This window comes from Oppia nitens, unplaced genomic scaffold (assembly GCF_028296485.1).
Source record: "Oppia nitens isolate AA-2021 unplaced genomic scaffold, nextdenovo-longstitch-racon4-pilon3 scaffold32_pilon_pilon_pilon, whole genome shotgun sequence".
NCBI lineage: Eukaryota > Metazoa > Arthropoda > Arachnida > Sarcoptiformes > Oppiidae > Oppia > Oppia nitens.
This window is the reverse complement of record NW_026533213.1, coordinates 509,091-531,086: the sequence shown is the minus strand read 5'-3', so window position 1 is coordinate 531,086 and position 21,996 is coordinate 509,091. Positions and strand designations below refer to the sequence as shown.

The following is a 21,996-nucleotide window of genomic DNA, read 5'->3' as shown; positions in this document are numbered from 1 at the left end:
ATATATAAAAAACAATTTATTTGTTATAAAATTTTTAAAAAAGCATTTAAATTTTTTTAGTTTCATTTATAAAATTACAATGTCGATTATATTGAAATTGTTTATTATAACTAATACACTAATATCACTATCTAGTGGTCAGTTAGAAAATTTTCGACAACAACTAATTGATGTCCAAAAATGGCAACACTTTGATGTACACAAAAATTATACAAATATTGATGATGTGATCAGTGATGCCCGTAAAGAGTTGCAGTTATTGTTGACCAACCAATCGATTCCCGGAGCTGTAGTGGCGTTCAGTATTAAAGGCAAAACTGTTTGGTCCGAGAGTTTCGGTTTGGCTGACATTGAAAACAATGTAACCACACATGTGGACAGTATGTGGAGATTGTGTAGTATTAGTAAAGCTATTACATCAGTACTGGTCGGTCAGCTATTAGAGAAAAAATTGCTGGATTTAGATAAACCTATTGACAACTATTTGCCGCTCAGTTTGTTTCCTATACATCGATACAATGGTACTGATTATAAGCTAACACTTAGACAATTGATGTCACATACGGCTGGCCTACATGTGTCGGATGTATCCAAAGATTTTCAAAAGTTTTTTAAAGCAACAAATATAACACAAATGATTAGATTGTTTAATAACGAACCGTTACTTTATAAACCGGGAACCGATTGGCGATACTCTAATTATGGCATACAATTGGTCGGTGCTATCATTGAGTCAATACTCGAAACTAATTTTGTCGATGAAATGCATAAACTGTTTGCTAAAATTGGTTTGAATTCAACTGTTATGGAATTACATGAAAATCTAGTCAAACATAGACCCAGATATTACACGGCATTACCTGATAAGCCAACTGTACTACAAAATAGCGATCTGACTGATGATGTTTGGTTTTATGAGGGCTATTGGCCATCGGGTGGTATACTATCAACTGTTACCGATATGTTAAGGTTTGGCAATTTAATGATTGATGCCTATCACGGAACTGATCAATGTATGTATTTTTTTAAAAAAAAACAAACAAATATAAACATTTATTTTATAATTTTAAATTGTTTAGTATTTAAAATTTATAAATTAATTATTATTATTATTATTTTTGATAGCAATAGTTAGTCAATTGACAATCAAAGAGTTATGGAAACCCGAAACTGTTAGCATAATTATACCACAACTTCATTTTGATTATGGTATGAAAATAAATTAATTATAAATTATATTTAAAATTGTTTTTATAGTTTCTAATTTTTTTATGTCATTTTATTTTAAATTTATTTAATAGGAAAACAATGGATGATTTATAAAATGAATTCAAGCTATCCGTATAAACTGGTTGTAGGACATGCCGGCGGTATTATGGGTACATCAACACAGTTAACACTGTTTCCCAATGAATACATTGTCGGTACAGTGTTTACCAATAAAGGCTATGTCACTGTATTGCCTGACTTTATTGCACGGGTAGCGGAAAAATTGAAAAACTTTATTTAAATTAACAATAAAAGTTAATTAATGGCTAAACTTTGGCTAATTATAAAGCTTATATATATTAAATTATTAATTTATATTATACTTATAGCCTAAACTTACCAATAATTCAAAAAAAAAGAAAATAAAATAATTTTTATCTTAAATTAAATAATATCATTACTTTTTTGTCATTATTTTTTTTATTATATTTTGATCTAATGTTGTTTACTGATAATTATCATTTTGATAAACAACTAAAATAATTAAATATAACGAAAAAAAACTAATTGTTATAATATACTATAGATTAGTTTTTTTCAATTAATTATTGTAAATCTAAAATATTAATATTTATTAACAATACTCATTAATTTGTTTTTTTTGTCACAAAACTACTTTTACTATTTGATATAAATAAATATTTTCATTATATAAAGTCAATTAACATAAATTTAAATTAGTATAATTATTTTTTGTTGTAAATTATTAAAATCCATTTAGTATATTATAAATATATTTGATGCTAATTAGATTAAATAATTAAATTAATAAAATTAGTAATACATATAAATTAGATTTTTAATATACTTAAACGATATCAACAATTAGTTTTTATGTTATATTTATAGCAAACTTGTATTAAGCAATATATTTATATTAGTTTTGTCGTTAATATTCAAAATATTTTTTCAAAATATATATTTTTATAAATATAAAAATATTAAATCAGGTTAACTGTATTTATATTGTTATAAAACATTTATCAGTAATTTATTGTATTTGTAAAATTACTACAAACAACATATATATATATAAATTAATAATTATAAAGTATAATAATTTTTTTTTATTAAATATGGCAATTGAAAAATTGAAAATACTTATAATAATAATTTCATCGATTGGCTGTATTATACATTTATTATATATAACACAACTGTATCTATCATACGAAACAGTGACTAATATTAATTATGAACGCAAACTGAGTCTATCATTGCCGGGAATAACCGTTTGTATGGATAAACAGAATTTTTTAAGTAATTCATTTAAAATTAATAATAATAAAACTTTTGATAATAATATGGTTTTTGATAATAAAACAATTGGTCAACAATTGAAAATGTTGGACATAAAAGAAATTGAATGCAATGTATTGACAACTAAATATTTTGATAATAATAATATGAATGATACTATTAATTGTAATCAAATTGCCGATATTAAATATTCAATCAATAGTCAATACCTATGTTTTACAATATTTTCACAATTATTATTAGCTGATAATAAACTAAATAATAATAAAAATAACAATAATCTTAGTAATAGTAATAGTAATGATGATGATAAATATCTAATTGCTAATCACAATGATCAGTTTAATGCTGGAACCATATTGGTTAGTCTAACGGTTATGGCCCATTGCAATAAATTTGTAATATTAACACACCCACGCCATCAAAAAATTTCCTATCCATTTATTATGGACTTTATTGTTGCCCAGAATAATGGTTATACTAGTCTAATGTATAAATTGACCGAGATCAATTTACTACCTGCTCCGTATCCATCAAAATGTATTGCTGATAATAATAATAATAATAATAATAATAATAATAATAATAATAAAAATAATAATTTAAATCAATATCAATGCCTGGATGAGTGTATTAAAAATTATATGATTAAAAATTTTAATTTATATCCTGAATATCAATTAGTTTATACAGATGATATAAATTATTATAATTCATGGTTTTCCTATTACGAAAACTATACATTAATTGATAAAATTGCACCCAATTGTAGCAAACAATGCAAATATTGGCAACAATGTAGTCAAACCTATCTAACAATTAATAAATATATAACCGATTTATATATTGATATCAATAAAACTACAATTGCTTTACTATATTCACCGGAACCGACATTTGTGTTCACACAAACAGCAAAATTATATTTTATTGAATATCTTGTATTAATTGGTAGTATTATTAGTCTATGGTCTGGATTTACTGTTTATAACTTATCAAAAAATACATTATTAATTTTTATAAAATTATTTTGTAATATTTATAATAATACAATCAATTTGTGTCCAAACATACATATTGAACCCAAAATAGAGTTACACAATATTATTGTTAATTATAATAATGTCAACAATAATAATAGAAATATTAATAATAATAATAATAAAACTTTAATAGCAAAAAGAAAAGTTATGAACGCATTTAATTAAAATAAATTAATAAATAAAATTATTTATAATTAAATATTTTTCAAAAAAAAAATCATTTAATAGTTTATCTGTTTGCTTATTATTTTGTTAATAAAATTATTGATAGTATACAGCATGCACAATTTACGATTAAATTTTTTTTTTAAAAAAAACTTCACTTATTAAAAAAAATAATAGCAATCACTATTATTATATCTATTTATATTATATATATATATATATAAATTTTTGTTATAAATGTTATAAATTTTGAAAATAAACTTAATAAATATATATAATAAAAAAAATTAATAGTATTAATTTTTAGTTACAAAAATGTTTTCAAACAAAGAAAAAATTAATATTTTAATATTATTCAAAGTAAAGGTCAGTTAGAAATTTTTTAAATAAAATTATTGCACAAAATTTACATCACTTTTATGACATTTAAAATTATTGAAAAAATTTTTTTGATGATGTGATCACTAATTATAGTACATAATCATGTTTGTTATTAATGTTGTTTAGTGATAATTATCATTTTAAAAGTAAAATAATTAATTAGTAATATACAGTACAATCAATTACTAAATGTATATCAAAACGTAATCGTTATAAAATAGATTAGTTTTTTTCCACTATTATTATTAATTTCTAGAATTATATAAATATATTTCCTAATAATTGCTTATTATAGCCAGTATAACAACTATTGCTATTAACATAATTATGCATAAATTCAATTAAAATAATTAATAAATTAGATTTATTATTTTTTGTAAATTATTAAAATGCATTAAAATATATTATTGTTAATGAATAATATTTTTAAAAATAAAATAATTTAAGCTCAAATAGAAAAGTTAAAAAATTTAGTATTATATGTATTAGCTATTAAGTCAATATTAAAACAATTATTTTTTATAATAATAATACTAATAATAGCAAACATTATTATATTTAATATATAAGTTTTGTATTTAATATTTTTTTAAAAAAAAATATTGTAAATTCTAAATATTTAATATTTAATTTATTACAATTAAATAAATATTATTGTGTTAAAAAAAAGCATAGTGTTATTATATTTTATTATTATTGTATTTATAGTAAATTACAATATTTATATTATTTATAAAATCAACAAACAAACAAAAAATTAATAATTATACAGTATATTTTATCATATATATATATTAAAATGGCAATTGATAAAAGTAAAATAGCAATAATATTGTTGACATCAATTGGTTGTATAATACATTTATCAAATATAACACAACTGTATCTATCCTATGAAACAACAACTAATGTTAATTTTGAACGCAAACACAGTATATCATTACCGGGTTTAACCATTTGTACGGATAAACTAAATTTTTTGAGTAGTGATTATAAAATTAAATCAAATAATAATAATAATGAGTTATTGTTTGAAAATAAAACAATTGGTGAACAATGGAAAATGTTTGAAATTGAAAATATTAAATGCAAAGTATTGAATACTAGATATTTTATTAGTTATTTGAATACATTATATATTGATTGCAAACAAATTTCCGATATTAGATATTCATTAGATGGTAAACATTTATGTATGACATTGTTTTCACAATTATCAATCAATGATATTTATGATAATAATAATAATAATAATAATAATACTACTACTACTAGTAGTAGTAGTAGTACTACTAATGTTGGGAAAAATGATAAATATTTGATTGCAAATCGTGATAATCTAAGCGCTACGACAACATTGTTAAGCCTAATAAATATTCCCGTTTCCGACACTTTGATACTATTAACACATTCACGATATGAACAAATCTATTATCCATATACTATCGATTATATGGATATCAATCATAAAGGTTTAATATGTTTAATGTATAAACTGACCGAGATCAATTTGCTACCAGCACCGTATTCATCAAATTGTATTGATAATAATAATAATAATAATAATCGTAATATAAATATTTATCAAACACAATGCATAAATAAGTGTATAGTACAATATTTTGTTGATAAATTAAAAATTTATCCAGATTATCTATTAGTATATAAAGATGAAATCAATTTTAATAATATAATGTTTTCTATATATCAAAACACAACATATGATTTAATTGAAGCCAATTGTAGTATGAATTGTAAGTATTGGCAATATTGTAGACAAACCTATTTTTCAATTAATAAATATAAAACATTTTCATATATATTATCTAAAAAACCAGTGATTAACTTATATTATTCACCGGAACCGACATTTGTTTTCACACAAATACCAAAATTTTATTTTATTGAATATCTTGTATTAATTGGTAGTATTATTAGTCTATGGTCTGGATTTACTGTTTACAAGTTATCTAATAAAATATTAATATTTGTTATAAAATCATTGACTAATATTCATATTAATAAAATCTACCTGTGCCATCAAATACATATTGAACCCATCATAGAGTTAAATAAAATTAATAATAATACTATTGTTAATGTTAATAATGTCAATGATGTCAATGATGATAATAATAGTAATATTAATAACAATGATAATAATAATTTAAATAATAATAATAATATTAATACTATTACTAATAATAATAATAATAGTTTTGCAAAAAGAAAAGTTGTGCTCGCATTTAATTAATGTAATTTAGTTAATAAAATAACTTATTATTAAACTTAATATATATATAAATTTTATTGTTAAATATATTAAATAGTTATTCTTATAAATAATTTATTAAATAATTTGTTTGTCTATTTAGCAAAATAATGGGCCGTATATAACATGAATGTAAACTTTATGGCAAATTTCATTCAATAAAAAAAAAATAATATTAATCAATCAATACTTTTGTTTTATATAAAATTGTTTTGTTTTTAATGTTATAATTGTTAATTATCATTTTAATAAATATCACTAAATATTTAATAAAAATATTATAAAAATAATTAATTGTTTTTTACATGTATATTAATAAATATAATTATATAAATAATTATAATTATAGTAAATGTTTTGATATCATAAATACAATTAACAACTAAAAAATAATTAACATAATTGTTTTGCATATTATTAATAAAAATTATTATATTGCATTTATAAATATAGGGTATTATATTGAATTTTATTTTTCTAATATTCAGTATATATTATATATGGCTAAAATTATAATAACTATTAAAAAATAATTGAATACAAAATAAAATAGTCAGTACATTCAGTATATCACTAAACTTTATTTAAAAATTGATTATACAATAAAAAATTAATTTAAAATACGAAAATAATTATCAAGATTTAACATTATAAATATCTATATATTAAGTAATAATATTATTAATGATAATTAGTACTTTAGTATAAATGTCAAGTATATACATGTGATAAGATTATAAAGTTAATAATTAATAAAAAAATATTATCTTAACAAGATTAATTTATATATTTTTAGAAAAAATAATAGTATATAAACTATAGTAACATAAGTTAAAATAAAATATAATTAACTTAAGTTTTAAATAAAAATATTTTTTTTTTAAATAAAATGTTTTCAAAATTATTATTAATAATATTAATTAATATTTCAATATCACTAATATGTAGCGGTCTGTTTGAAAATTTCAATAGTATTAGTCCACTAAATTGGCAACACTTTGATGTCGACAAAAATTATACAAATATTAATGATGTGATCAGTGATGCCCGCAAACAGCTGCTGACAATTATGGCCAATAAAACTATTCCCGGAGCTATAGTAGCGTTCAGTATTAAAGGCAAAACTGTTTGGTCCGATAGTTTCGGTTTGTCGGACATTGAAAACAATGTGCCCACACATGTGGACAGCCCGTGGCGATTGTGTAGTATTAGTAAACCGGTTACATCAGTACTAGTGGGTCAACTAATTGATAAAAAATTGGTCGATTTGGACAAACCTATTAACGACTATTTGCCGCTCAGTTTGTTTCCTATTCACCGATACAATGGCACTGAATATAAGCTAACACTTAGACTACTGATGTCACATATGGCTGGCCTACACATAACGGACATTACCAAAGATTTTAGTAAATTTTTTAAGTCAACAAACGTTACACAAATGATTAGTTTGTTTAACAACGAACCGTTACTTTTTAAACCGGGAACTGATTATAAATACTCTAATTATGGTATTCAAGTGGTCGGTGCTATCATAGAGTCAATACTAAAAACTAATTTTGTCGATGAAATGCAGAAACTGTTTGCTAAAATCGGTATGAATTCAACTGTCATTGAAAAGCATGAAAATCTAGTCAAACATAGACCCAGATATTACTCTTCAGTACCCAATAAGCCATCAGTTTTACAAAATAGCGATCTAATTGATGATATGGTTAGCTATGAGGGCTGGTGGCCATCAGGTGGTATACTATCAACTGTTACCGATATGTTAAGGTTTGGCAACACAATGATTGATGCCTATCACGGAACTGATCAATGTATGTAACAATTATTACGAAAAAATATTATAATTATTATTAATAAACTTAATTATATTTAATATATAATATACTGTATATTAATTTTTAGCAATTATAAGCCAATCGACAATCAAAGAGTTATGGAAACCCGAAACACTTGACATAATTAAACCTAAATATAATTCAGATTACGGTAACTAAAACTAAATTATTATTTTTTTTGAATATATTTATTTTTATAATACAAATGTTTTTTATAAAATATATTTATTAAATCAATATTTTTTTGTTGATTTATTTTTCAATTATTATTATTATTAGGAAAACAATGGACAGTTTACAATATGAATTCAAGCTATCCATACAAACTGGTTGTCGGACACTCAGGTGGACTTCCCGGTACTTCAACACAGTTAACACTGTTTCCCAATGAATACATTGTCGGCACAGTGTTTACCAATAAAGGCGGTGCTGTACTTGAATTGAATGAATTTATAACAAATGTGGCCAAAAATTTCAAAAATTTTTATTTAAAAAATAATGTTTAATAAACTATAAGATTGTTGTTAAAATCATATGATATTATTATTTAAATTAATAATTATTTATACAATTAATTATAAATATTTTTGTACATTTAATGATAATTTAGGACAAATTAGTAAACATATAATTATAAAAATAATTACATATTTACTAATAAAACTATTAAAAAAAAGTTTATATATTTAACTGATTAAATATATATAAAATAATAAAATCAATAATTTATACTAAATATATTATTTCTTAGTTTTATTATTATTTAGTTGTTATTATGTTTTTTACTGAAATTTATTATTTTTGATAAACAAGTTTATAATAATTAAATTTAGGTTAATCAATAAATGTATAACAAAATTAATTGAAATAATATTGTTTTTTTTATTTATAAATAATTTTTTATGACTATAATTATAATTTTTTTACGATGTCATGAACTATAATAACAAAAATAAAACAATTAGCATAATTATTAATATATTATTTAAATGAATAATTATAGTTTGAAAACAACAAATTTTATTATAAATAGATTTAATGAATATTATTTTTTTTATATATATATATATATATATATATATATATACTGTATATATATATATTACTCTGGCTAAAAAATTTCGAGACAAACATGTACAATTTTTAAAAATCATTTTATTCATCTATGTCAAAGTCTTGATTGATCAAATATTCGCCTTCTTTTTCGATAATCTTCTGCCATCTGATTGGTAACTGATTGATACCTCTGCTGAAGAAGTCTTCGTCTTTATTGGCCAAATAGTCATTGATGGCAGTTTCTACCGACTCTTTGTTATTGAAACGTTTGCCGTCCAAGAAGTGCTGCAAAGACCGGAACAAATGGTAGTCAGACGGTGCGATATCTGGGCTATACGGTGGGTGTGGCATAACTTCCCATTCAAGTGTTTCCAACTTTTGGCGGGTGATATTAGAAACATGTGGTCTAGCATTATCCTGATGGAACATAACACCACTTCTTTTAACCAAATTTCTGTATTTTCGAAGTAAAGATGTCTGTAAATCTTCGAGTTGTCGACAATAGACTATACTATCTAATGTTTGGCCAATGTCCAACAGTTCCCAATGGGCGACACCTTTAGTACACCACCAAATACATAGCATAACCTTCCGCTGATGAATATCGGGTCTTACAGTCGGAATTGGTGCTTGTCCTATACTTCGCCATTGGCCTTTCAGTGTCACATTAACATATAGTACCCATTTTTCATCACCAGTGACAATTCGATGAAGAAACGGTTCTCTTCGGTTACGAGAAAGCAGTGATTGGCAAATGGTAACCCGTTGAGCCTTTTGTGCGGGTGTCAGCTCATGAGGCACCCAAACACCTGCCAAATATCTCTTCCCAATCAATCCCAAGTGATTGATAATTGTTTGGTGATTGACCTCAAATAGTTGACCAATCTCTCTGGTACTCATCTTCGGGTCTTCCTCTATCAGGTAACTGAGGACATCGTTATCAACCTTTGGTGGCGCACCCGATCTTTCTTTGTCTTCCAAAGAATAGTCTCCAGAGTTAAATCGCTGAAACCACTCGTATACCCTACTTCTTGACACAGCATTTGGATACACTTCATTGATATTCTTCAGTGTCTCTGATGCAGTTGATCCGCGACGATATTCGTAAAGCATGACATTACGAATATGTGGATCTCTTGATGACAAGCCCTCTACCACTTTCATCTCTGAAGACATCACAAAAACAGTTGGTCACAAATGAAAACAAATATATTTACAACTGATTAGACTTCAAATCAATTTGTCAACAAAGACAGGGGCCGTACAGATATTACGTAAAGTTTGATATTTCTGTTTGTCTCGAAATTTTTTAGCCACAGTAATATATCATATACAGTATTTATATGAATAAAATTATGTTAACTAGAAATAATATTAATTATACTAAGTATTAGACATTTAATAGACATTAGCAATCAATACAATTATCTTTAAATCAATAATCGTAAAAAATTGTTTATAATAATAATTTAAAAAAAACAATAATAGTCAGTATATTTATATAGTTGTATAAAAGTAAAATACATACAATACTTAATTTCAAATACTTGATTAATTTTTAAAAAATTATATTTCATATCAATAATACAGTACTTTATATATATATATATATATACAGTATATTTAAAAATGGCAACAATTGATAAAACTAAAATTGTAATTATAATAATTTCATCGATTGGCTGTTTTATTCATTTAGGATATATTACACAACTGTATCTATCATACGAAACAATAACTAATGTTAATTATGAACGCAAACCGAGTCTATCATTGCCGGGAATAACCATTTGTGCGGATAAACAAAATTTTCTAAATAATTCATATAAAATTAATAATAATAATAATACAGTGTTTGATAAAAAAACAATTGGTGAACAATTTGAAATGTTGAACATCCAGAAAATTGTATGCACTGTATTAAAAACTAAATATTTTACTAATAATAATAATAATAATAATACTATTGATTGTCAACAAATTGCTGATATTAGATATTCAATTGATGGCAATTATTTTTGTATAACATTATTTTCACAAATTAAAAATTACAATAATAATAATAGTTATAGCAGTGATAATGATGATAAATATTTAATTGAAAATCAACATGATAATTTAAGCGCTATGACAAGCTTGCTTAGCATTGAAATTATGCCCTGGACCAACAATTTTCTAGTATTAAGTCATCCACGACAACACCAGGTTTACTATCCATTTACTATTGACACTATGGATGTTATTAATAAGGGTTATACAATTTTATTGTATAAATTGACCGAGATCAATTTGCTACCAGCACCGTATCCGTCAAACTGTATATTTGATAATATGGTTGATAATAACATAATTATTTATCAAACACAATGTATAACTGAATGTATAATTAACTATTTGGTCGACAAATTTCATTTATATCCATCATTTCAATTAGTATATTCAGATGATGTTAATTATCAAAATATAATGTTTTCTAATAACACTGATTTAGAATTTGATAAAACTATACCCAATTGTAGCAAATATTGTAAATATAGGCAATATTGTCGACAAACATATCTATCAATTAATAAATACAAATCCTATTCAGATTTGAATATCAACCAAACATGGATTGAATTATTTTATTCACCGGATCCCACATTTGTGTTCACACAAACACCAAAACAATATTTTATTGAATATATGGTATTATTTGGTAGTATTATTAGTCTATGGTCTGGATTTACTGTTTACAAGTTATCCAATAAAAGTTTATTAATTTTAATAAAATTATTAACAAATATCTATAATAATTATTCAGTTAATATATGTGCACAACAAATACGCGTTGGGCCTAAGTTAGAGATAAATAATATTAATACTACTAATAATATTATTATTAATGTTAATAATTTAAATGATAATAATAACAGTACTATTAATACTAATGATAGTAATAGTGATACTAATAATATTAATACTAATACTTTACCAAAAAGAAAAGTTTTTCTAAAATTTAATTAATTATAATTAACAACAATATTATTTAAAAAAAAACATTAATATCACTAAATTACTTAATGTTACAAATAGTAATAATAGTATTTTATTAGATATTTAGTATTAATTTGTAATATTATTAAACTGTTTTCAAAATGTTTTATTTGTAAATTCAATTTTAAAAACATTATATAAATTAATAAAAATTGTATAAAAAACTAGTATTTAATATTTATTACTAAATTCATATTAATGATTATAATAATAATACATTACCGGTAGTTAAAATGCAAATTTTATTTGAATTTAAATTATTTTATTACTAAAATTAAATATATTAGTATAATTAAAAGTTCAAATATGGTCAAACATTAATTAATGTTTTTCTTATAATTATATAAATTATTACAAATATCGTATTTATAATTAATATATTATTGTTATAAGACAAAATAAATTTTTTAAAATAATGATAATAATATAATATATTTTATAAAATGTTTAATTTTAAAATAGTAATAAATTAATCTAGATAGTTTTCAGTTGAAAAATTTTTAGTAAATTTATTGCTAATAACAAAAAAAAAAATAAAATAATTGCCACTTAAATTTTAAGTTATAATTTAAATTTATAATACCGTTAACCGAGTATTTTGTGATAACTGTTTCCTCATCCAAGTGTACGATCCAGTCGTTGTCCTGCAATGTATTGATCCCGTCGTCCTAACAATATTGCAAAGCTCTGGTCTTAAAAAGAGCGCCGCTTTTTGTTCGGTAGCCGTCGGGTACAACCAATTCACGTATTTTTGTACTCGTTTTGAGACCAATGGTCCGATCATTGACCACTTCGATAATAAAATCTCTAAGACCTGACGATAAACATGTTTTCATATTGCGATCGACATTCTTGCGGACCAATTGTGGATAATCTCCACGCGTGACAACACGTATGCATAGAAATGGTATGTTTTTCTGAATATTTTTCAACGCTTTAATCTTAATCTCTGATCGGAAAGCATTGTACAAAACTAAACCAAAAATGTTTAAAAAAGTGTTTGGCACTGATATAACTATATCTAATAAATTATAGATAAATATAGCCAATGCTGTCCAGTGGTCATAATCGGCAAACAAATTACTGACCGATTTGTCAGTAATATTAGGATTTTTATAATACGACAACTCATAGCCAATGATTGTTAACAACACTAAAATACAGTGCAAACTGTGCTTAACATTTGACGATAGCTCATACATAATATGGACAGTATTTTTTTAAGCTAAACTGTATATCTATTTTAGTTGTCTAAACAGTTAACAATTTATTTTTTTTGTTTATAAAATATAATAATTTTAATATAAATAAATTTTAAACAATTTATATATTTATTTAGTTTCATTAAAATCTGCAATTTTTTATACGATATATTAATAATATAATTAAAGTTTTATTTCATTTAACATAAATAATGACATACAGTTTTTTTGTTATTTCATTGATTTTAAGTTTTATTAGTGTTTTAAAATTTGTAGGTTAAAAAATTATATAATTGCTATAAAAATAATTTACTATAATTATAATATTGCTATAGAGATATTAAAATGTATAACATATAACAAATTAATTAGATTATTATTATTATTAACAAAAAAAATAAAAAAACAAATAATTAAAAATTTATATAATACCAGTTGAGAATGCTAGAAAGCATTTCCATACTAACTCCTTATCCAAAGTAAACTTTAATCATGTGTAAATGATTCAGTATGACAAAATAAACTCAAATATAGTCATGTAGGATATCAAATGTTTCAGTATGACAAAATAAACTCAACTATTCATGTGAAGTTTTAAATGATTCAGTATTAAAATTTATAAATACTCATTTTTAAAAAAATACTGAATTACTTCTATATTAATAATATAAATCTTAGAAAATCATACATTAACTTATATTTAATTTTTTATACTTTTACCGCCATTTTATTTTTTGAAAAATGTGGCTGATTTATTATCTTATTTTTTATGCTCTATACAATATTTAACGTTAAAATTTTTACCTATTTTTCTTTTACTTTGGTCGCTATTTTCCTAATAAGATAACAAAATTTTAATTCTGATTACCTATGCTTTTTACGATGCTTTATTCAAATCTATACTTTTTTCCTAAATTTTTTTTACTTTGGCCGCCATTTTTTCTATGTTCCTGAAGAGATATCAAAATTTTAATGCTGATCCCCTTACCTTATTTTTGATACCTAATCCAAATCTGAAATCAAAATTTAATTAAATGCGGACGGACGGAAAGACATATAGAATTCAGATACTTACTTCTTTCAGGAGTTCGTGAAAATTGTTTTTAAATAACAAATACTACAACAAAAACAACAAATTATTAATACATACATATAAAATGCATAATCAATTTATTTTTAAACAATGCATAATAATTTACTTAAAATTAGTTTAGTTTTTATATTTTTATATTACTATATATATATATTACAGTAAATAAATTGTATATTTAATCTATAGTTAACATTATTATTTTATAGTTATTATTTTAAAATAATTTTATTGAAAGTTATTCAAATTCATTTAAAAATTCATATATAATATTATAATTTATTATAATTAAGGAATATTTAAATTAAATATTTTTATAGTACAATAACTTTAGTATTAAATTTTCAATATTAATTAATATTAAGAAGATTTAAAGCAATCAAAGCTTATGCTAATAACTTTAGTTAATATGATATATATTTTTATAATTAATAATTAGAAATAAATCAATAGATGCTTTGATATTTGATATTTGTTAAGACTTACAAATAATTTAATTTTATTTAATATTTATAAAAACATAAAAAAGTAATAAAAATATTTTTATAAAATTTGTAATCCAATACAATAATGTAAATATTTTTTAAATATTAATTATCACTAAAGAAACTTAAAACTATTTGTTTAAACATTATTATAAACTTTTTAATTAAATTATATTAAATTAAATAATAGAATTTTAATGTAATGTATTAATAACTTTTATTAGAATAGAATTGAAATATATCTAAATATTATAGGATATCATAATGAAAATTTTGCTAAACTTATGTTTGTTAATATTTTATAATGATTTTTTAAATGACTAAAAGCTTATAAAATAAATTTACAATACATTTCTAATATGAATATTATTTATAATTATTTTTATTATTAATAGTATTGTTGTCATCAGTATTGGTGTCGTTCAGTGTTTGCATTCACTCACAGATCAAACACTATCCGAACGTAACGCTCGACACGTGTGGTATCGGACGGCAGTCACTGTTGACTACAAAAAACTGTTTCAAGTGGTCATCAAATGTGACTACAAGTGTACAAAACGGACGGTTAGCTCAACCGGGAGAGTGGCCATGGATTGTATATATCTATTCTACATATTATTTTCTAGGATTTATTCCATTAGAATGGTTTGCAATTTAATAGTTTATTAATATAAATAGATTTAATAATTAAATAAATTATTTATAAAAAACTTATTTAATATTTTATAGGGTATATTGTACTGGAGTTATACTAAACACCAATTGGATTATAACAGCAGCGCATTGTATACAGTATGATATGCTATTAATATTAATATCAAAAAAAAATTAATAAAATAAATAAATAATTACTTAAATATAGAAACTAATTTAATAACTTATTAATTTATTTGTAAATATAGTTTTTTTAAAGATTATAACTTTAGTTTTCTTTATTAATATAATTATATTAAATTAAATTAAATTAATTAATTGAATTAGTCTTTAATTTAAGTAATAATTATTATTAAGTAATATATATATATATATTATTTTGATTTTAAGTTCCGGTCACACACTAACTGTGCGTACAGTTCAGGATAGCAATGATAAGAGTCATATATATGGTGTAAATCAATGGTTCAGACATCCATTATATACGGATAAACTCAAAAAGGTATACATTCAGTATATATATATATATATATATATATATATATATATATAGAAAAGATTTTAATAAATAAATTTATATTAGTTTTTCTAAAGTATGTAAAGCAAAATACTTTTTACATTAATAATGTATAATAATTTAACAAAAATATATATTAACTGGTATTTAATTAAAAAAATTTTTGTTTAGTTAGTTTAGATTGACATTATAATACATTGGTTTATATTTTTTTTATAAATTTATATACAGTAAATATATATATCCAATATAAACCAATGTATTATAATGTCAATCTAACTAACTAAAAAAAAAATTAACTAAATAATTATATTTTTGTTAAATACTAAATATTATTAAAATAAACAAAAAAAAACTTATCTTATAGAAATAAATTTTTAAAAATATAACAAAATTTATTTAGGGGCTGTTCACATATTAAGTTCTCATGTGCGAACGTAATATGTGAATTACCACTTATATATTTAAAAAAACAAATTCTTTATTTTATAATTATTTAATCAAATAACTGTCTATAGATATATTAAACATTAAACAAATAATTTATATATATATCTAATTAATTAATCACTTAATCAGTATTTGGATATTGCATTACTAAAATTGGATTCACATATACCTATCACACATACGGCCGGGTATTATACGGTAAACAGTATTTGTTTGACCGACAAAAACATTGTTAACATCGATGACGAGTTGGCACTGTTTGCTGGTTTTGGTTACATTGATCGGGGAGTCAGTAATCCGGGACCATTGAGAACGGGTTGGTTAAAGTTAATGAAAACATTTGGCAATATTACTGATATATTTGGCGCTCGGATCATAGCCTTTAGATATCCGAATAATGGAGGAATGGCTACTTGCAAGGTATATATATATATCAGGGTTAAGTAAGTGGGGTAGGGGGTAAGGCCAAAATACCCCCTAAGATCGAGATTTTGGGATTTACCCCCCAGACATTCTGACCAAATGTGAAAAACGAGTAGAAATGCCCCTCCCCTAAAATTTCGGCGCCGAGGGCGTCGACATTTTTTTAAGTTTTATAAAATTTTAATTTTAATTAAAACTATTTTAGTGTTTTTGTTTTTAAAATTTATACAAATCTAATTATTGATTAAAAATAAGAAAAAACGTTAAAATAACTTTAAAAATCATATTGCAAGATATATATATATATATATAAATTTATATAATAGCAAATTTTTTTTAAAAAAATATCTATTTTATTAAATATATCAGTTGTTAATAATTAATTTAATTTAATTTATTTTTTAAACTAACAATAATTAGGGCGATTCTGGCGGACCATTGATTCAAAATGTTTTAGATAGCGATAGTAGTGATGGTCAGAATCGGGCCGTACTTATCGGTGTGATTAGCAGTTCAGTTGGAAATAAAGCGATCGGTTATTGTCATAATCCCGATCCCAATACAAAAATGGTTTTTATACGTGTATCAAAATTTATTGAATGGATTGTTGAAACTGTTTTAAGCAATACTAACTAAATATAATAATTATTAATTGATTCAATTGTTTTTTAAATAATATTTTCATTATTTGTCATATTTTTTAAATCTAAAAAAATGTTTGTTTTTTAATACTGTTTAAAAAAATACTAACTAAACTTTTTGCAAACTAACATATGTTTAATAAAATAATATTTTGTAATATATTTTATATATTATTATTATTATAATTAATAATAATAATAATAATATTATTATTATTATTATTATTATTTTATATAAATTTATTATGCTATAAAACAAAATTAATTTTAAATGTATATATTTTTAGTAAAATTATTTAAAGTTTAAAAGTTAAGTTAAAAGTTTTAACATTAATTTATAGCAACAATTATATGGTATTGATTTTTGTTTGTTTGGTGTGGACACTACTAGTGTTTGTAATTGTACCTAACTTTTAAGCCATTACGGGAAGCACTGGGTATGTCCTGGACTACCAGTGCAACAGTACTAATGAACTTATACTAAACTCTATACCGAAAAACACAAATTAACGGTAAAATAATTGTTGTAAATCAAGTGATACTAAGTTTAAGTTAAACATAACAGTTATTTTTTATTATTAATCTAAAATTATAGTTTATATACAGTATATATAATAAAATCTGCAATAATAAAAATATTAACTATTAAAATGTAGATTATTTATTAGTTGTAATTATATAAAAAAAATTATAAAAATCTATTTGGTTATTAATTATTATATTTTTTAAATAATTTTTCAATTATTATAAATATTTATAATAATAAAATAAATATTTTTAATTTTAAATTAGCAGATTTTCAACAACAACAACAAAACTATTTATAAGATATATAATTGATATAAACTTTAAATACAATAACTAACACTTAATTTATTATATATATATATATAATAGTAATAAATTATATAATATATCAAACATTCATTTTTTGATCACATATTAATTGATTCAATATTTCTCAATCATATGTTGTTATTGTTGTTGTCGTATCTGAAGTTCAATCAAAGTGTTTGGTCCACACCTGATGTCGTCGTCATTGTTGTCATCAAATGTCTGATCATTTCTATTACTAATAGTTTGTCCGAAATTGTTGTCCATATTTTGTACAGTAATTACTGTGTGTTTGCGATAAACGAAGACAACTATAGCCGATATTAATATTAATGCCATTACTATGCATAATATAAGTGTAATTACATTGATTTTGACATCAAAAGGATCTGCAAAAACAAAATGAATTAATTTATTAAATAATTATTAATTGAATGAATGTTTTTTTTGAAATAATACTTTCTTACCATCATTTTCAGTATTATTGCTAATAGTATCGATTGTTTCACTGATAAGTGATGTAATATTGAAGGTATTGTTAATATTATTTGACATATTTTTGAAATCTAAAAAAATGTTTATTTTTTTACAATAAAATTAAAATTTTTATTAAATAATAAAATTATATTTTACTCACAGTTGTTATGTTTGCTTTGAATTATACGACCAATAGTTGATGTGATATTAGTTTGTGATAAAACTTATTAATTGTAATATTTGTCAAAATTAGCTAATATTAAAAAATTAAATACTAAATAATTATTACAAAATGTATATTATAAAAATATTTAATATAAACTTACCTTTTATATACAGTATATATATTATATATATTATTATATGTATGTTTTATATTTATAATTAAAAATATATTAAAAATATATTTTTAACTATACTGTATTAATAGTAAATTAGTTGAATATTATTAAATAAATGACAATTTAAAAAACTATTAAATATTGTATTAAGTTTAGATATAAATTATTTACTTTTTTATATACAGTATTATAAAACTAAACTAACTTTAAGTAAAGTTATTATGAATTATATTTTAAATATAAATTGATTATACATTTTATATTTATGTATTATTAATAATTTGTTATAGACTTTGTTATTTAAAAACATTTAATTTTTTATTTACATTCAAACTATTGTTTGAATTTTTCAAAATCATAACATAACTGTTTTCAAACAAATTTTTTTCAAATTTGTTTAATGAATTCTATATGTGTGTGTGTGTGTGTGTGTTTTGTGAATTTTGAAATTCTGATTTCAGATTCGGTTAGATCATCAAAAATAAGGTATAGGGGATCAGCATTAAAATTTTGTTATCTCTTCAGGAACATAGAGAAAATGGCGGCCAAAGTACAAAAAATTTTAGTTAACAATTTTAAAGATAAGATTTGAACAAACCATTATAAGTAAGGTATAGAAATCAGAATTAAAATTTTAATATATTTTCCGATACATAGAAAATGGCGGCCAAAGTATAAAAAATTTAGGTTGAAACTTTTGGTTTAGATTTTATTATGCATCAAAAATAAAGTATAAGAATCAGAATTAAAATTTTTACCTCATCAAGAACAGAGAAAATTGAGGATAAATTAATATATTATAAAATGATCTATAAATCATTATAAAAATACAATTTCATCACCACAAATATTGCATCATCAGAAATATTGCATCATCAGAAATATTGCATCATCAGAAATAATGCATCATCAGATATATTGCATCTACAGAAATATTGCATCATCATCAGAAATATTGCATCATCAGATATATTGCATCATCAGAAATATTGCATCATCAGAAATAATGCATCATCAGATATATTGCATCTACAGAAATATTGCATCATCATCAGAAATATTGCATCATCAGATATATTGCATCTACAGAAATATTGCATCTACAGAAATATTGCATCATAAGAAATATTGCATCATCAGATATATTGCATCATCAGAAATATTGCATCATCAGATATATTGCATCATCAGAAATATTGCATCATCAGATATATTGCATCATCAGAAATATTGCATCATCAGATATATTGCATCATCAGAAATATTGCATCATCAGATATATTGCATCATCAGAAATATTGCATCATCAGATATATTGCATCATCAGATATATTGCATCTACAGAAATATTGCATCATCAGAAATATTGCATCATCAGATATATTGCATCATCAGATATATTGCATCTACAGAAATATTGCATCATCAGAAAATCAATAAATATTTTGTTTATACTAAGACAAAAACAAGTAATTTATGCGTTAAAAATTTGTTTTTGGTAATGCTTTCTAGCATTCTCAACTGGTTTTTATATAAATTTTGTTGAAAAAAATGTCTCATATTTTCTCTAACTATAAACTATTAATTTATAAACTGTTATATATTATGTGTATATTGTTATTGAATAAATATTTATAGTTAATTAATATCAAGTAATATTACTAATTGTTGAACATTTGATATAATAGATATTATTGTAAAATAGTAAACAGGGACATATTTTTCTAATTAATCAATTTATATTTATGTATTAATAATTGTTGATTTTGTTGTGAGAAATTGTTATTCAAAAACAAAATTTTATTTACATTAAAATTATTAATTGAATTTTTCAAGTTATAAAATCATATCTTAATTTTTTATATAATTTTTGTTGTTGTTAAAAACTGTATCTCATATTATTTTCTCTAATCATAAACTATTAATTTAGTCAAAGTTATATAAAGTATTACGTAATAATATATATATATTTTATATTATATATAAGTAGTTTATTAATATATACAATATGATTGATGAAAATTTTAATATTATATGATATTAATATAAATAGTAAATAGGAAAATATTTTAAATTATTAAAATAAAATAATATATAATATTAACTAAAGATATAAATTATAATTTAATTTATAATTTTTAAACAAAAAACTTTAATTTGTTATAATTTAACAATTTTTTAAGTACTAAATATTTATAAATTTATTGAGAAATTTATTGTAGTTAATAATTAAATTATTTTACAAAATATTAAATATTGATTAAATTGAAATTGTTTGAAACATTTTATTTAATTCTATGTTAACAAATAAACTGATATTTATTTATAACTCAAATATTATACTACTATCATATATATATGAATGTGATTATAATAAAACCAATTGTATTAATCATAACATTAAAGATATCTAAAAAATATTTTTTAAATAACTTTTATAATTTTGTAAATACATAGTCAAAATACAATAGTTTTGTATAAATACTTTACATATTATTATTTACTATACCTTCAGTTGTAATGTTAAATAACATATCTGTAATATTTAATAACTAA

The 21,996-nt window shown here is 21.9% G+C and overlaps 5 protein-coding genes across 5 annotated transcripts; 3 read left to right on the top strand and 2 right to left on the bottom strand.

The window, feature by feature from the left end:
- The first annotated feature begins 70 nt into the window (after window positions 1-70).
- On the top strand, window positions 71-1,510 carry LOC128956703 (serine beta-lactamase-like protein LACTB, mitochondrial). Its single transcript, XM_054302417.1, has 3 exons — window positions 71-1,013; window positions 1,126-1,209; window positions 1,302-1,510. Exons 1-3 carry the CDS (start codon window positions 80-82, stop codon window positions 1,508-1,510), a joined length of 1,227 nt encoding a protein of 408 aa, XP_054158392.1. The 5' UTR covers window positions 71-79.
- Window positions 1,511-2,862: 1,352 nt separating this feature from the next.
- Window positions 2,863-8,865, top strand: LOC128956702 (serine beta-lactamase-like protein LACTB, mitochondrial). The gene is made up of 5 exons (XM_054302416.1): window positions 2,863-2,891; window positions 7,339-8,210; window positions 8,302-8,385; window positions 8,514-8,698; window positions 8,845-8,865. Exons 1-5 carry the CDS (start codon window positions 2,863-2,865, stop codon window positions 8,863-8,865), a joined length of 1,191 nt encoding a protein of 396 aa, XP_054158391.1.
- Window positions 8,866-9,389: 524 nt separating this feature from the next.
- On the bottom strand, window positions 9,390-10,538 carry LOC128956701 (histone-lysine N-methyltransferase SETMAR-like). Its single transcript, XM_054302415.1, has one exon. The coding sequence runs from the start codon at window positions 10,464-10,466 to the stop codon at window positions 9,390-9,392; it is 1,077 nt and encodes a 358-aa protein (XP_054158390.1). The 5' UTR covers window positions 10,467-10,538.
- Window positions 10,539-12,994: 2,456 nt separating this feature from the next.
- On the bottom strand, window positions 12,995-13,528 carry LOC128956699 (beta-1,4-mannosyltransferase egh-like). The gene has a single exon (XM_054302414.1). The coding sequence runs from the start codon at window positions 13,526-13,528 to the stop codon at window positions 12,995-12,997; it is 534 nt and encodes a 177-aa protein (XP_054158389.1).
- A 441-nt stretch (window positions 13,529-13,969) lies between these two features.
- LOC128956698 (plasminogen-like) lies at window positions 13,970-17,783 on the top strand. Its single transcript, XM_054302413.1, has 5 exons — window positions 13,970-14,007; window positions 15,499-15,698; window positions 16,177-16,259; window positions 16,854-17,144; window positions 17,568-17,783. The coding sequence occupies exons 1-5, from the start codon at window positions 13,970-13,972 to the stop codon at window positions 17,781-17,783; spliced, it is 828 nt and encodes a 275-aa protein (XP_054158388.1).
- Window positions 17,784-21,996: the final 4,213 nt, after the last annotated feature.

Coding starts and splice junctions, on each gene's coding strand:
- LOC128956698 (XM_054302413.1), top strand. CDS start 13,970: ATGCTAGAAAGCATTTCCATACTAACTCCTTATCCAAA. Junction 16,260..16,853: donor ATACGGATAAACTCAAAAAG/GTATACATTCAG, acceptor TCACTTAATCAG/TATTTGGATATTGCATTACT. Junction 17,145..17,567: donor GAGGAATGGCTACTTGCAAG/GTATATATATAT, acceptor AACAATAATTAG/GGCGATTCTGGCGGACCATT.
- LOC128956699 (XM_054302414.1), bottom strand. CDS start 13,528: ATGTATGAGCTATCGTCAAATGTTAAGCACAGTTTGCACTGTATTTTA.
- LOC128956702 (XM_054302416.1), top strand. CDS start 2,863: ATGATCAGTTTAATGCTGGAACCATATTG. Junction 8,386..8,513: donor TAAATATAATTCAGATTACG/GTAACTAAAACT, acceptor TATTATTATTAG/GAAAACAATGGACAGTTTAC. Junction 8,699..8,844: donor ATGAATTTATAACAAATGTG/GCCAAAAATTTC, acceptor ATGATAATTTAG/GACAAATTAGTAAACATATA.
- LOC128956703 (XM_054302417.1), top strand. CDS start 80: ATGTCGATTATATTGAAATTGTTTATTATAACTAATACACTAATATCA. Junction 1,014..1,125: donor CTATCACGGAACTGATCAAT/GTATGTATTTTT, acceptor TATTTTTGATAG/CAATAGTTAGTCAATTGACA. Junction 1,210..1,301: donor ACAACTTCATTTTGATTATG/GTATGAAAATAA, acceptor TTTATTTAATAG/GAAAACAATGGATGATTTAT.
- LOC128956701 (XM_054302415.1), bottom strand. CDS start 10,466: ATGTCTTCAGAGATGAAAGTGGTAGAGGGCTTGTCATCAAGAGATCCA.